This window comes from Protomyctophum parallelum (genome assembly GCF_964188405.1).
Source record: "Protomyctophum parallelum genome assembly, chromosome: 1".
Taxonomy (NCBI): Eukaryota; Metazoa; Chordata; class Actinopteri; order Myctophiformes; family Myctophidae; genus Protomyctophum; species Protomyctophum parallelum.
Window position 1 is genome coordinate 89,579,488 of NC_139697.1, and position 16,253 is coordinate 89,595,740.

Sequence of the window (16,253 nt, forward strand, 5' to 3'; positions counted from 1 at the left end):
ACGCCCACCACAGATGTTCCCACTGTGCGCTGATTGAACGACAGCTCTCACTGGAACGTGGTTTCGGCGTCCTCAAAGGAAAGGAGTTCCCAGCGTCAGGTAATTAACCAACCAGTGTTTTTAAAGTAAACTAGAGGTTCATAAACTTCTGCGGTTGAATTAAATCCACAGCAAAAAGGTTTAATTACAGCTAAACGTTGGTAGAGGGAAAAAAACAAAACGATTCAGTAACTTTTCTGTCCACTCGTGAGGTTGTAATTAACACACACCACGATAAGAGGGAGGGGGGGAGGCGGCCTAGTAGGGGCCCAGGCAGGGCCCCTACCTACCTCTCAAAGTCATTATTATCTAAAGCAAAGATGCACAATACATTATTAACTCGCATTTTACGTGTTATATCCGTTTGCAATGTAAACGTCGAACGTCAAAACGGACAAAAGGGCTAAAGACAGACATGCAGTCCTCAGACAGACACCTGCTGTACAGGCCTGCTAGCTCATGTGACTTAATTACGCTCCTGATACAGCTTTGCTTCACTTTAGCGTCCGTTTGTTTGGCACTGCGACATGCATCGGTCGCTTCTTGAACTTTCTTACATTATGTTGAAATGAAAACGGTAAAATAAGTGAAAATAAATTCTCTGCAGAAAACAGCCAATGTATATTTGTGTAGCCCCACAATAATGCGCCCTCAGTCCCTACGCTTTTTTTTTTAACGCATTCTGTATCTCGGAGCTACAGAATGAGCGTAGGGATCGAGTCGGGACTGAGGCCACATACTACAGTGTGGGGCTGTTATTTTCGGTGAGCATAAACTGAAGCATCAATGTGGCGTGCACTGCAGTTGAGCCAGGAAAGGCCAGACTTCAATCTCTGTCTGCATACTGCAAGTGCTAAGAAACTAAAGCCCTAATCACACCAGAGGGTCTCCATGCAACTACTTAGTTGCAACCCAATGGCAGTTGCAAGGAGTTGCATTGGTGTGGTTTGGGCCATTACAGGCAAGTGAAAAGGCCTGAGACAAGAACCAGTGTCAACCAGTCTTCACCTGACTATAATAGAATATCAGGAATATATATGTAAGACATGTTGACCATAATAATTTCCCTTGATCACAGACCACCACCTCCCATATGATATTGAGTTAACACTGAGAGACCCAATAATATGCATGTTACCTTTCACGACATAAATGTTAACGGATGCATTTTAATACTTCCACGCTTTGTACATTCTTTTAGATCATTGATTGAATGATTGCATAGATTATTAGACAGAGCTGTAAACATCACAAGGTACAGTGAAGTCAAACTCTTGGTCTGACATGGTGGCATAAAAAAAGTGTTTGTGGTCTTGTTTCCATTCGGGTCCTATGTATTCAATAAACATGACAGGAAAAATAACAAAATATCACAAAATATAAAACACAATTTGTACAGAAATGGAAGAAGGGGGGTGTAACTGCTCTTGTTTTTTAATGTTTATGCCTTGCTTTTTTTTTTTTCATTGCTCTGTAAAGGACTTACCATTTAGGCCTGACGTCGAAATAAAAAAAAGAAAAGAATATATACCTATTCAAAGATTTGTGCCACATTTTTACGATTTTTCAAAAATAGCAGACCTACAAGTTCATTAACTATTAACTTGTAGGTCTGCTATTTTCCAATAGCTAAAGTATAACGGAACGCTCGAAACACCAAAAGGGGTAAAGAAATAGAATGCCAGTAATCTGCTTTTTTTGAGGAAAGGGCTCAGGGCATATTCCACACTTGGGTGGCAGTGCTGTAGAAAGATAATTTACCCATGTTTGTTTTCATATAGGCCCAAATTGAGAATTCCTCCGTGTTTGCTCTGATAAAGAGGAAATATGGCAATATTTTCTTCAGTGTAGAGTCTATATCATGTTGGTGATTAATGACTCCGTAAACGCTACATTAGTTTCTCTCTCCTACAGGTACAAGGAGTTTGACAGTGAGAGTATACGAGAATATATATCCAGATATGGCAGACCACAAGGAGCCCAAGCCTCATCCTAGAAGAGGTGCTGGCAGTGCTGCGTGTTTTCAGTCCGTGTCGGACCTTAGGCCCAACTCGGCCCTGCTTCCTTCTGGCTTTCTGGTCCATGCTGACTTGGCAGGAGGAGTGGCTTGTGCCACAGGCCTGAGGTAAACCACCACGTGACCCACGAGTTTCCATGTTACATTGCACAGTTCCGAAAAGCCAACCGAAATCACACACACACACACACACACACACACACACACACACACACACACACACACACACACACACACACACACACACACACACACACAAACACACACATTATAATAAGAACAAGATGAACACTACACACACACACACACACACACGTGCGCACTGCAACAACGCGCTGCAACACAAAACAGCTGCGTACAACGCAGTGTCACTGCAGACACATGGGTTCACAGTACACTGTGTGGAGGACTTCTTTATATCGACTTTAGAGAGTGCGTGTGTGGGATTTTGGATCGCATCGCGATGCAGCTGAAATGGCACACAATTCTAGTATTCTACAAATGTCCTCTAAATCCTGACAGTTTTGTCAGTGGTTCTCAAACAATTTCATGTCAAGGACCCCCAAAAATATTATGTAATTGGCCGCCGAGCCCTGACCGTTTGAAAATATGTTGTTTCAGGGACCAACCCCCCACCAACACCCCCCCCCCCCCCCCCCAGAAGCAAATATTTGAGTTAAAAACGTTCGATCAGGAAAGAATATATATTCTAAGATTTGCACCGCATTTTGAAGATTTTTCAAAAATAGCTGTACTGTATTTTTTTAAATCGAAGAACGACTGACATAGAAACATAACTTTTTCAGAAAACTGTCAGGATGAGAAGACATTTTTAGAATCTGATCTCAGGTCAGAATGGGTTAATGCTCGATGTCCTATTATGTCCGTCCAGATTGTATTATTGTTAAGTGCCGTATGCCACCAGACTTAGGAGACCTTTTGTGGGATTTTGTGTACCATTTCGTCTCTACTTATTACAATTAGGGCCCATCTCAGCCCCGCCCCGCCCCACCCCCTCTTGATGCTGCCGCCATCTTGGCGGACTAAACACAATGTAGACAATGGGATCTTGGTAAATTAAATGAAGAAAAAAGTGGAATGTCCGCACACGATATAATTCTGCTCCCCGTCCTCTTTATTTCAACCTATATAAAACACCGGAGGGGCAAAACATTGTTGTTTTATATAGGTTGAACTAATGAGGACGGGGAGCAGAATTATATCGCGTGCGGACATTCCACTTTTATCTTCATTTGATCACTTTTAGGCTCCAGCACTGTTTACAAAAACTGGGATGTGCATATCGTTTTCCTCCTTTGCATCGTGGTAACTTAATCCATCTTTGTCTGTGTTCCTCCAGCCGTCCAGATCCTGTGGGAGGATTGTCCCTCTCAACAGACTACAGCAGACCTGTGGGAGGATTGTCCCTCTCAACAGACTACAGCAGACCGCGCACAGAGCTCGCCTTCCCTACACCCATGCAAAGCCTTGCGGACAGCTTCATGAGTGACGACGATCTGGTAATACAATAAGATAACAATTTAGCGCGATCCATAATTATGGATGTGAATTCTCTTTGACAGACCAGGGCAACTCTTCTTGAAGAGCGGAGAGAGTCGGAGATATGTCTTCGTAAAATAATGATCAATTTGTATTACTGTCTTTTACCCCATTTATTAGTTCCACATTCTCTCTATATTATCTGGACGTTGAGGTGTATTCACATTCATTGGACACGTCATGATTATTGTTTTTGAGAGACATGATTTCATATTAAGTCAGTATGACTGATAATGGTCCTTGTACAGTACTTGTACAGTCAGTAGTCCAGTCTGTTACTTTTAACCTGTTTGACCGAGAAACTTGCACCGTGGGATCTTCTTTCTTCTTCTTCGTCTTTCGACTAATTCCCATTGGGTCACCAGACTGGCCATAGAGTTTCCATCTGCAGATGATCTCCGCATCTGACATCGGATGCGGAGAACAGAAGCAGATGGAAACGGATGATACGCTGTGGCGAGAAACGTTCACCGTACAATTGGAAAGCGAAAAAAAAAAAAAAACACAGGCAAGGCTGACATCATCACACATTCTATGCATGAGTAACGTTGAGTCATTGCACAACTGTAGTATATACTTAGACAATGTTTGCCTGTTGTTGTTAGCCCAGGAGGAAAGGGACGCAAGGGTTCTGGTGGTTACGTCTTTGAATTTAAAATTAAATTGTTGGATTAGATTTAATTCAAGCTGTGTTCCGTTTTCTGCTTGCAGTCTGACGACTCTTTCGGCGAGTCTGCCACTGAGAGCCTGACACCACCTGATCGAAGGAGCTTACTGGACCAGTATTTCCAGAAAGAATCTGGCGACTTGGACAGCGCAAAGACTCAGGGTAAGGTTTTATTAAAGGGTCTATCATATTGAGGAAGGAGGGATGGACTCTTCTGAGGGAAGAAAATGTGCATGCACGCACGCACATGCACACACACACACACACACACACACACACACACACACACACACACACACACACACACACACACACACACACACACACACACACACACACACACAGATTTCATGCATTTATAGATACATAAATAGATTGTGGTAACTATCTAGTAAACTTGCCTTACCTTCAGATACAGGCTTGATAGACGTTTTATGAGCGGTGCTAAGCGCTCACAATAAAGGGCTTTGTGTGTAGGTCTATAGCTGTTGCTTGTGTCTGTAAGAAGTGCAAGTTATCACCGCCGTCCACAGTTGCATGTTCCTCTTTTTCTTCTGTATCCTCAGTATGGCAGACCAACAGGCACAAGTACCACATGGCAGCGTTGAGCGGTGAGAAGTTTGACAGCCTGCTGAAGATGTGCCCCAAACTGAACTGCTACAAGAGCTCAATGGCGGCATTTGTCTTGGAGACAGGTAGATATTATTCCAATATTATATATGATAGTAAAACACAGCTATACTTTTAAAATGGTATATATATATATCGTGGTGCGATTGTGCGTGCATGCACGCCATTTTTTGACAATCACATTCTTCTCTAGAGATGACAACAACGTCAACTCATTTCCTCTGATTTTGATTCGATCAGATTTTTTGAAATTGTATTTCTGAACTGTTGTTTCTGATGGAGTATCATGTTGTAGGTAAATTGGTGTTCCTTTTCTGAGAGGTTTGTGCCTGTGATTCATAACGGTCTGGCACCGTGCACAGCTGTTTATGTGCTACGCCCCTTTTATTTATGTTTTTAATCTGCTATTTAACACCCTAAGCGGCATAAGCGGAGGTCTCCGTCCTATCAAATAGTAACGCTCGACGCTCAGGACGGAGATTAATAAAAGGACGGAACTTTATTGATACCAAAACCGAGCGCATCGCTCCACAGACTGGGAGCGCCTGTTGGGCACATTCGATGTACCCCCCCCATTCAAAATGTTCCCCCCCATTTTAGAAAAATGTAATGCAAGAAATGCACGTAAAGTGCACAAAGACCCGCACACCGTCTGAATAACTCTTGATCTGAATCAATCCGTTCAATTCTAATCATATATTATGTTTTTGACGGGCCATCGCGGTCCCGTCGCTTGTCGCGTTAGAAGTAATCGTACCTCCCGTTGTTGTCGATCACCTCGGGTTTTTGGCTACATCTGGCTACTTCAGCTACATCCAAGATGGCGCCTGGTGCTCTTGAAATGTGCTCCGTTGCTGCAAATCACTGGGCGCCCTGATTGAATGGTCCTAAATACACCCGGGCGTTCGGGGTGTTATGCCATGCATAGAAGTTGTGAAATCTTATGAAGTCAGCGGCTCAACAAACAAACAACGTCATTTCTTTCCTCCACAGAAGTGCTGGACTCCACAGGTTGTCCCCGCGAGCATTACGAGGTGGTGGCGGTGGGAGCTGGCCAGTCCAGCTCCAGCAACCTGCTCTCCTTCAACGGGTCCATGGTGCACGACGGCCACGCCATTATCGTCGCCAAACGGGCTCTGCAGAGGTAACAAATAAGAGCTGCTCCAAAAATATAGAAATGCTAAGAAACGATGTATCTATCTTTATTTTTCCTCATGCTACCTATAACCCATTTAGACCTGAGAAAAGATTCTACAAATTTCTTCTAAATCCTGACAGTTTTCTGAAAAAAGAAAACCATAGTCGTTCTCAAACCTTTTCATTTCAAGGACCCAAAAAATGATGTAATTGGCCCCCATCTGTGTTGTTCCAGGGACCCCTCGGAAGCAAAGATTTTAGTTAAAAACGCTTGCTCTGAAAGAATATATATTCAAAGATTTGCAACATATTTTCACGATTTTTCAAAAGCTAAAGCATGGCACAATGAAAAGGGGTTCCCGTCCAGAATGGATTAATTTATGGTTCCTCTGTCTAGCGGAATTGAAACTCTCAAAATCGGCAAAACCTTGACTCCGAACGGGCCCCATGAGGATTATGAAAACTATTCGTCCCTGTACAAGTACATCCTACACCAGCAAAGCACACGGATAGACTGACTTGCTCTTCCCTGACTGTCTGTCAGCTTATAATTGGCTAAAGAAAAACTAAACATCTGATCTCTCTCCTGCTGAGCTGTGTTCAGCAGGCCCACTACTCCCCCTGCTGGCAGCTGTGTGACCTGCGACCTCTACTCCTTGAATCCCCGGACCCTTATCTTATCAAGCAGATAGCAGACTAAAGCACTGTTTCTCAGCTCACAGCCTTTTAGGAAAACAAAAATCCTGACAGTTTTCTGAAAACTCTATGTTTCTGCATCAGTGGTGCTCAAACATTTTCATGTCAAGGACCCCCAAGATTATATGTAATTGGCCGCCGACCTCCATCTGAAAATATGTTGTTCATGCAGGGACCACCACAAGGGACCACCACAAGCAAAGATATGAGTTAAAAACGTTTGCTGTGAAAGCATTATATTCAAAGATTTGCTCCACATTTTTACAATGTTTCTAAAATAGCAGACCTACAAGCTCGTAGTGCGGCAATTGGTGCCGTGCTATGAGCTTGTAGATCTGCTATTTTTCAATAGCTAAAGTATAACATAATGCTTAAAACACCAAAAGGGGTGCTCCAGAATGGGTTAACTTGATAGTCAGTGTGCCATATCAACATCACGTTTAATTATGACACCACGTACGACCTCCCATAATACATTTCCCATAATACATACATACACATTGTTAGCTTCTTCTTTTGAAATATTTTCTTCCACAAGGACTAGACTCAGAGCAATAACACACCTATCTCCCAGACTTACTTGAGGTCAGAGTTTGAATTAATCTAGAATTATCTTCAGGATCAATTTTTTATTTTATCTCTTTGCCAGATCCAAGGCATTTCAATGTAGTTGATAGGATTCTCTGTTGTGAATGTGCGAAAGCTTTCTCTGAAAGACCTTCAGAGAAAGCTTGACTTGTCTGCTCCCTGGAACAACATATTTTCAGATGGGGGGTCGGCGGCCAATTACATATATATTTGGGGGTCCTTGACATGAAAATGTTTGAGAACGAATGACATAGAAACATTGGTTTTTCAGAAAACTGTCAGGATTTAGAAGGCATTTGTAGAATTGGGGTTAAGCATATTATGCTAACCAACAGAGCAAGCAGCAAACTCTTATCGCCTCGTTCATAAGTCTTTTGTCAATGGTGGTTCGGTTGACAGAATGACAAAACTAAATTATATTTTAATCGCGACTTGTTTTTCCAGATTCTTGTACAAGCAGCTCCTGCTGTTCTACGGTTCTGACCCAAAGTCCAAGAAGGCCTCGTCGTGCATCTTGGAGAGCAGCGCCGAAGCCCACCGTCTGACGCTGAAACCCAAGACCCGTCTGCACCTCTACTCCAATCAGACGCCGGACGGAGCCGCAAAGAACTTCTACTTCAAGTATATGCACGTTTATTTTTATCATACAGTGTGTTAATTGCTTTGACAATATACATGTACTGCAGCTCCTTCTACATTATGTTGTTTGGCTGACATTCCTCACATGGGACTTTCAGCCAGTCCAAACGGACCCGCATCGGTGGTGACAGGTCTGTAACTCTAGAGAGAGTACAAATGGAACCAAACGGACCCTTTATGGCTCCATTTGGTTCCATTTGTACACAATCCCCCAGTTTGATATGCATTAGGCCACGCACCCCCATTTTGTGCAATTTTGTTTCCCCTCTGGGGCTCCAGTCTAAAGATGGAGTGTCGTGATTAGATATTATTATTAGGGATGGAGCTCGTTAATTTGTATTGATAACAAACACCTTATCGATCAAGCTTATCGAGCCGGGTTCTTATCGAGCCCACTATCGAGCATTTTCTATTATTTTGTGGAAAGACGGGAGACATTAAATTCTGAACAAAACCAGTATCTTTTACTAGGGCCTTCAAATACAGAACTGCTCTAATAGATGGAAGGCAATTTACCTTTTTAATATTAAAGAAAGTAAGAAACCACTCTAGAAACTTATTTTTGTTTACCCGGGCAGCGCTGGTTGGCAGGTATCACTTTTAGGCCGACATGTTTGTACCAGCATGGATGATTTATTTCTCTTATCTTGATTGTTTAAACATGACGTCATGGGCCGCTATGCTCGATAACAGTCTTGATAAGCCTAAAGCTTATTGATAACGGGTACTCAATAAGCTTGTTATCAGATTATTTCAGGTATCGGTTATCAAGCTCCACCCCTAATTATTATTATATAAGCATATATAGAAAGCATTAAAAAAAAGAAAAAGTGTACAGTATTTGTTAAAATGTCGTTTTTATGTGGACACGCCCAACAGTTCATTAAGTATGCCTGGTTTGCCTGGTGCGTGGTGATCCACCTGAACTGAAGCCGCACCCACAGCTGTTGTTGTTATGATAAAGGGGGCGGGGTTAGGGGAGGGGATGATATTGTGATGTCACGATATCACCGTTTTTTTTCATTGGCACTTTGACCTGTCAAGCTTTCAGCCTCCAGGAATAAACCCTAAATACAAAGGGAAGATAATCATTGCACATAAAAACCACACCAAGGGGTCTAATGAAGTACTGTCACCTCATAAACACAAAAAAAAGTGTCACTGATCACGGCACTCACCTTTAACTGTGAGAGTGTACAAAGGGAACCAAATGGACCCTTTGAACACTCCTCAGACCCGACGTTTTGAGAGACGCTGACATAAGGGGTCACGTTGTGTACTGTATGCTGTGCAGGTCCTCCGTCAACAAGTCCATGAAGCTGTACTACCACACCCAGGACCTGCTGGTCCCTGCAGAACACCTGGAGCCCAGCGTGTGGGGCGCCCGGGTCTGCTGCATGACCGCCTGCGACAAGCTGTGCCGCTGGGCTGTCACCGGGCTGCAGGGGGCACTGCTGAGTCACTTCGTCCAGCCACTCTACATCACCAGCCTGGTGCTAGGTAATTGAAACTGCAACTGTTGTTGAACTGGTTCAGAGCGCCGTCCATTTATTTAACAGGGCGACATTCTTTAGGTTTTGAAGCCGATTTGGCCGGAAAAGGCAAGTCAGGAAGTAAGAATCCACTATTGTAACATGTCCCGCGATTGTCCACCCTAAAACCTTTTTGTAAGCGAGGTTCATATCATATCGTTTAGAGCAGAGGTGCCCACCTTTTTTTGACTTGAGAGCTACTTTCAAAATTACCAGCTCAACAAGATCTACCCACCTGAAAATAGTTTAAATATCTAACTGAGGGTGCTTTAGAATAGCGGCGCTGGCATTACACAGACAAATGCACTTGGAATGGGAAATAGAGGGGGAGAAATGGAATAGGTAGGGTTTTTTTTAGTATTTAATTTATAATGCTACCGATGTTTGTGCATAGCAACACTGAAAACAAAATGTTGCATTGTGGATTTGAGCTTTTTTATGTCAATCAATCAATCAATCAATCAATCAATCAAGTCACCTTTAATTCAAGTGGCAGATGCCAAGAATTGTCTTTTTTATATTTAATCTTTAGGGGCATGTCATGTGATCTACCTGCACAGCCTTTGTGATCTACTGGTAGATCGCGACCTACCTTTTGGTCCGAGGATCCGAGATATTACGATTCTACGATATTACGATTCATAGACCGCATAAGCCAAAAAATTATATGACTATAAAGATATATATTCAAAGATTTAGACAAATGTAATGCAAGATTTTTCAAAAAGAGAAGTGCTATGAGCTTACATCTTCCATTGCTATATCCAAAGTATAGCACAATATTTACAGTAAAGTGGTTACAATCACAGAATTCTCTTTTGACGTCGGTCCAGGTCATGACGGCCACTCGGCCGAGGACATGTCCAACATCATCAACAAGCGTCTGGGGGACGACTGGGAGCGCCTGCTGGACGCGCCCTACAGGAAGCAGAGTTACCACTTCCTGTGCGTGGACCAGATCAATCCCGCCCTCCCGGCCTCCTGCCCGGACAAGCTCAGCATCAACTGGTGTCTGGGAGATCAGGACATTGAAGTCGTGGACAGCAGGAAGGGCAAGATCGCAGACTGGTAAGATCCATTATATAGAGGCGTTGCAGTATTTATTTAAAGACGTTTACGCCGCGGACAAAGCCAACTAGAGTTGTGACAAATCATGACAATAAACACAATGTTTTGGACCGATCAAATAATTAGAAAGAAGAGAAAAAAACCACTTTTTGTTTTGCTTCTTACAAATTATTTGATCGATTGTGTTTATTGTCATGATTTATCACGGTCCGAGTTGGCTTTGTCCGCGGTGTAAATGTCTTTAAATAAATACCTTTTGAAAAGTCTATGAGGAAAATGAACGGGGAATTCACTTCTGGGTCTCTCGTCGTCATGAAAGGGAGCGGGACTGCTCTATACTAGTGGATCTCAAAGATGTTTCATGTCAAGGAGCCCCAAAATGTGTATTTGGCCAGTAAGCGCCCCCATAAGAGAAGATTGGTCAGCATTTCTGCATGCACAAAGGATCACATCGAGGCGGCTTGTGAACTTGGAATATCGGCTGCTTTAGAATAGCTCAAACAGTTAAATGTCGTGTGTTTATAAACTGCTCCTTCTCCATTCTCAGCTCCCCGTACGTGAGCGGGCCAGGCCTCTCCAGCAGACTCTGCAAGAGAGCCATGTACAGCTACTTCTGCAAAGTCACAGAGCTGGACAACCCGGCCCTGGGTTACAGCTACCTGCTGTCGTCTGCCGGCCCGGAGCTTCCTACTTATCACAATGCCAAGGTTTGTCTAACTGAAGATCAAACATAATTCTGTATACTATATAAAGTAGGGATGTTGAAAAATGTTGAAATTCGACTCGATTATCGACTCATGCCTCCCGCGACTCAAAACGTATGAGTCGAAAAATCTTTTTTATTTGTATTATTATTTTTTTGTAATGTAAAACGTTATAAACGTTGCTGTTTCAAATGTTTTCCAAATGGGAGAGGTACGTGTTTGTCTGTGTGACACTGCTGTGCAGTGCCACTGCCTGTCAGTGCCGCTCGTCACATGCAAGTTAACTTTGAGCAGAGCGCTGTGGACCCCATCGTCCAAGGGTGTGTGTGTGTGTGTGTGGGGGGGGGATCTTAGTAACACTGAATGATCTGTCCCATTGGTCGTGTGCTCGTATCATGAGCCAATGGCTGTAGCTCTGAGCTTCCCAGACCCAGGTTCACATCTCTTTCATTGCCGTAAAGTGAACTGACAGCCACAGGTCTGTGAGCGCTCTTCTCTTCTCGTGAAGAAAGCAGGACAGAGTTGTCAAATAAATCCCGCCGTCATTCATACTGTATTTATTCCCCGACCCGACATTAAAATACGGAACAACGTGTGTCCCGTATCAGTTCATTACGGGACTCGTGACAGGCTGCAGACACTTGAGAGTTGGGACTAGCGGCTAGCCGATAGCGCCGCTGCTCCTTCAGTTTCGTTGTTTACAAAATAAAGTTTATTTTTTATTATTGGGATTTGATCATTGATGCAAATTCTAAACATATGGATGCAGCTGCAGAAGTTGTGTTGCTTAAAGGAATGCATAGTTGCGTTCTCCTCAACTGCTGCGCAGCAACAACAAAAATATAAAAATAATGAAGAAAAAATAGGAAAAAAGTCGTTTGACACGTCGATTTTCGGCCTCGATTCGTCGATTGGCCAAATATGAGTCGTTTGGCATCCCTAATATAAAGTAAATGCTGCTATACATATGGAGTATAGAGCACCGAAGTCTGACGTCAATATCGGTAGAGTCCACGGGTTCATGTACTTTTTATTTGCATTGTAATCCCCATAGGGGGACTTTAGATCGCCTCATTTAAGAACTGTGTTTGAAAAATAAACATGTCATCGCGGCCGTTTCACTCGTATGGATATGAAGAATCAACTGACTGAGAGAAGACACCTCCCTGACAATAACGCAGAGACAGCTTATTCTTTTTGGACCACAGTTATTATATGAAACGATTTTAAGATGAGCCCATGTTATTCTCCATAGAGAAATGACTTCCGTGAACCAGGGGATGAGCGAGTGAAGTCAGGACTTCGGCGCTCTATTGGCTGCGTTCACATGTGCACATACAGTATATACTGGTTATTTAAAAAAATATTATTCTGCTGGCTGTATACCCGTTTCATATGATGACATTATAACTTAAGTCACGCAAGTGTAGGCTCAAATGACATGCAATATTACAAAGAGGTATGTAAAATATTGTGAATTTCTGTGCTTGTTTTAACTGAGGAAAGCCAAATGTCATTCATGAATTAATGTCATTAATGTCTACACGTTGGTGGCACATGGCAGCTGTGGTCTGTTGCTGCACACCATTTTTAAAATGTTTCTTTTTATGGTGGTTCAATTTGATGTTCTCTCATCCCTCATGTAAGTAATCCTAATTGCATCGCAAAGAGTCACACAAAAAAGCAGTGGTACAGAGTGGAAGTGACCTGGGGTTGACTTCGACAGATGCCTCTAATCAACTCTTCCGACAATATTCCTCTCAAATATTGACTGGTACACATACGTGACAGTCGGCAAACAGCGGAGGTCCTGTGGGCACCGTGGCTGGGCAATCATCTCTATCTCTTAAGATCATTTCACTAGTGATCATCAGTGACTGTGATAGATCAATACATGATTTCCAGGCAGCAGTTCCGGCTGCTATCGAAATGTTGGCCTATAATAAAACAATTTCACCATGGCTACTGTTGGCAGAGGTCCGCTATATCCATTCGTTAAGAGGCTTAACTGTTTCACTTAAGAATCTTCTACCCACGGATGTGTCAACAGTAACTGTGGCTTGCCGTTTTTTCTGGCCTTTTATTTAGACCGGCCTTCCTTTTATAAAGGTGTTACATTAATATCATGTGATGAAGCAATCTCCCAACACTCATTGTGTTTGCATATTCCCTGCACTGAAAGGTCCCTACTATTTTCGCAGTGGTCCTCCTTCGCTTCACAACATAGAAAACATTTTGGCCAGGTCATTGTGCTGAGATTAACATTTAGGGGCAGCCTAAAGCTAAATTCCAATACCGCAACTTTCACACTCGCTCACTCTCCTCGCGTCCTCCACTCGCTCCTCGGCTCCGCCCCCAGCGAGGAGGAGAGGAGGAGGAGAGGATTCGATGCGAGGACAGAGTGGTGGTCGAATTTTCCTCTAGAATCGGAATGTACTACGCTGTCATTTCAAAGCGTCGGCACATTCCGCGATCACTAATGACGTGTATCAATTCAATTCAATCCAAAGGGCTTTATTGGCATGGGAAAACATACGTTAACATTGCCAAAGCAAAAGTGGTGGAACAATACAGTGTCACACAGCTGGTTCACTGGAACTCCGAACAGAGCCGTACAGTCTACAGAATAGACAATTCATCATTTTGTACATGTAACCGAGGGTCCGAGGCCAATGTGTATGTATTGGTAACATGTGCAAGGCAAAGCTATTTATTCCTGAAATAGTGAATAAGCGCCAGGATGCGCGCACGTATAAATCACCCCCCTCCTCCGACAGTCAGTCCTCCTCCGCGGTCTTTGCAAATAACGGTGTGGGGGCACTGGTTACACATCAAGAATATACACAGGAGACAGCGTCACATAAAGCCAATTTTAGGCACTGTTTTATTCATCCAAAATCATATGGTCGTAGTATTTCATTCTACGGCAGTCAGGGAGAGTACTGGAGGGGGCACTAGCTGTATCCAAACAAAGGTGAGTATTAAAGGTAACTTAGGTTATGGTATTCATCCAACTCAGTGTCCTGTGATCAAACAAACGGCCCTTCTCTGAAAGGGGGGGGGGGGGGGTGCCGTGTTCACTTTTAGTGACTGGGGGGAAATAGGGGGAAATGTTGCGCCATAGCCTCAGAGCCCAACGGTCAGTCACTCAGTGCATCATATGGAGTATCCTGTGAGGTGAGAGAACAACAATTACTATCCCGATATAATACATGGCATATGGTGAGAGGGAACATGGGGTTATTTTACCGAGCACCGCAGGTCAGCTTGTTCCCCGGGAGAGTCAAGACTAGACTGAGGAGAGGAGGTTTTTTATGCTGTCTGGGTGTCGGCACGCAGGTGTCAGCTCGTCTGGTAAATGAAGAGGTGCCGTGGGATGTACCGCGCGTCCTGAACCAATCCGAGTAGGGAGCGTCTCATGCCGTCCCTCCCCCTCTCTCTCTCTCTCTCTCTCCCCGGGGTTACTAAACCGTGGTGCGCGGTCCTTGACCGAGACGCCACAACGGACACTATAACAGGAATTAGGTATAGTCTCTCTGACTTACATATTCAGTTCAGTCCACATATAAATAAATACATTTTTGTCACCGTCATTCATAGCAGTCTGTGCATTCAGGCATGCACAGAGATACATTAACTATAGCTTTTGAGGTGCGCACAATATAGCCGGCCTAATTTATATATCCTACTTTTATTATGCATATATCACACAACGCAATAAAGCCAGTGGCTTGTTGTGGTCCTTTCACTGTCACATAAGTAGGCTAAATAGGCTACTTTATTATTCTGAAGCTCTATTCATTCAGCGAAAATGTGTCTCTTCAACAAACAGTTGAACAGTGCGTGCATGTGTGTGTTGGCCGTTGGGTCAGCGACTTCAGCCAGTCAGCCGGCCGGCAGCTAGTGGATGGGGTGGTGTGGGGGGGTGCATAGGGCCTCTACCAAAATCACTACATTTGATTATTTCTTACATAAATAAAAACCTTTTTCACATTATGTCATGCCCAAAAATGTATTTAATATTTATATTATATTATATTATATCATGTTATGTAAATTTAATGTAACATACGTTTACCGATTATGTTTTAGAATTGATTAAATCGGTTAGTTGGATTAACCGCTGCCCCATCTCACTGCTTGACTGTGTTGCCTTCCTGTATTGCAGACGACAGCCGTGCAGTACCAGAAAGCCAAGGGTCTGATCAAGAGCCACTTTGTGAGCAACAACGCAGGTCCCTGGAACTCCAAGTACCTGGTGGACTGCTTCAGCACCTGAACCTCCGGTCCCTGGGCACCTCCGGTACCTCTGTAAATGACCGCCGCCCTTTCATGACACTTTTACTTTTGACTTGTTAAATTCACTACCAACAAAAACACTTTGGGATAGGCCTAAGCTAAATTTTTGTCAGTACAGTTTTGTGTAAGTTCACTAGCAACAAAACTACTTAGAAAGGCCTATGTTTCATTTTTGTTAGTATAGTTTTGTGTATTTCCACTACCAACCAAACCAGTTGGAGTAGGCATGTGTATTTTTGACGGTAGTTTGTGTTTTGTTTTGTTTTGTATTATTGTGTAGAACTTTGCAAAAGCAATAAATGTGATTCTACACTGATAGAGAATCGTTCTTGAGCTGCAACTAGAATCAACAGTGTATCACACAGTTAATTGTCAACCAACCATAAATAAGCTGGTCCAAATTTCAAAACTAGAACAGTGCACTCATTGGTGCGCACATGTTAGCCTGTCCGGGTTGCCTACCCAGGGCTGCTGCTGTCGTGGGTTGCAGCCGTCAGGACATGAGGGGTGGAGGGGATAGAGTGTGTGTGTGTGTGTGTGTGTGCACGTGCGTGCGTGCGTGCACCGTGCGCCTCAACATGAGATTCCAATTTGGAGATGATTGTGACAGTTACGTCTGTGTTTGTGACACACACACACACACACACACACACACACACACACACACGTTGGATGTA

At 43.4% G+C, this 16,253-nt stretch overlaps 1 protein-coding gene across 1 annotated transcript; it reads left to right on the forward strand.

Annotated features, from left to right (window-relative positions):
• Nucleotides 1–2,000: 2,000 nt before the first annotated feature.
• adad2 (adenosine deaminase domain containing 2) lies at nt 2,001–15,556 on the forward strand (the record flags this gene model as incomplete). Its single annotated transcript, XM_083780753.1, has 10 exons — nt 2,001–2,164; nt 3,417–3,576; nt 4,328–4,445; nt 4,850–4,978; nt 5,907–6,057; nt 7,779–7,955; nt 9,268–9,473; nt 10,339–10,573; nt 11,121–11,280; nt 15,446–15,556. 10 exons carry the CDS (start codon nt 2,001–2,003, stop codon nt 15,554–15,556), a joined length of 1,611 nt encoding a protein of 536 aa, XP_083636879.1.
• Nucleotides 15,557–16,253: the final 697 nt, after the last annotated feature.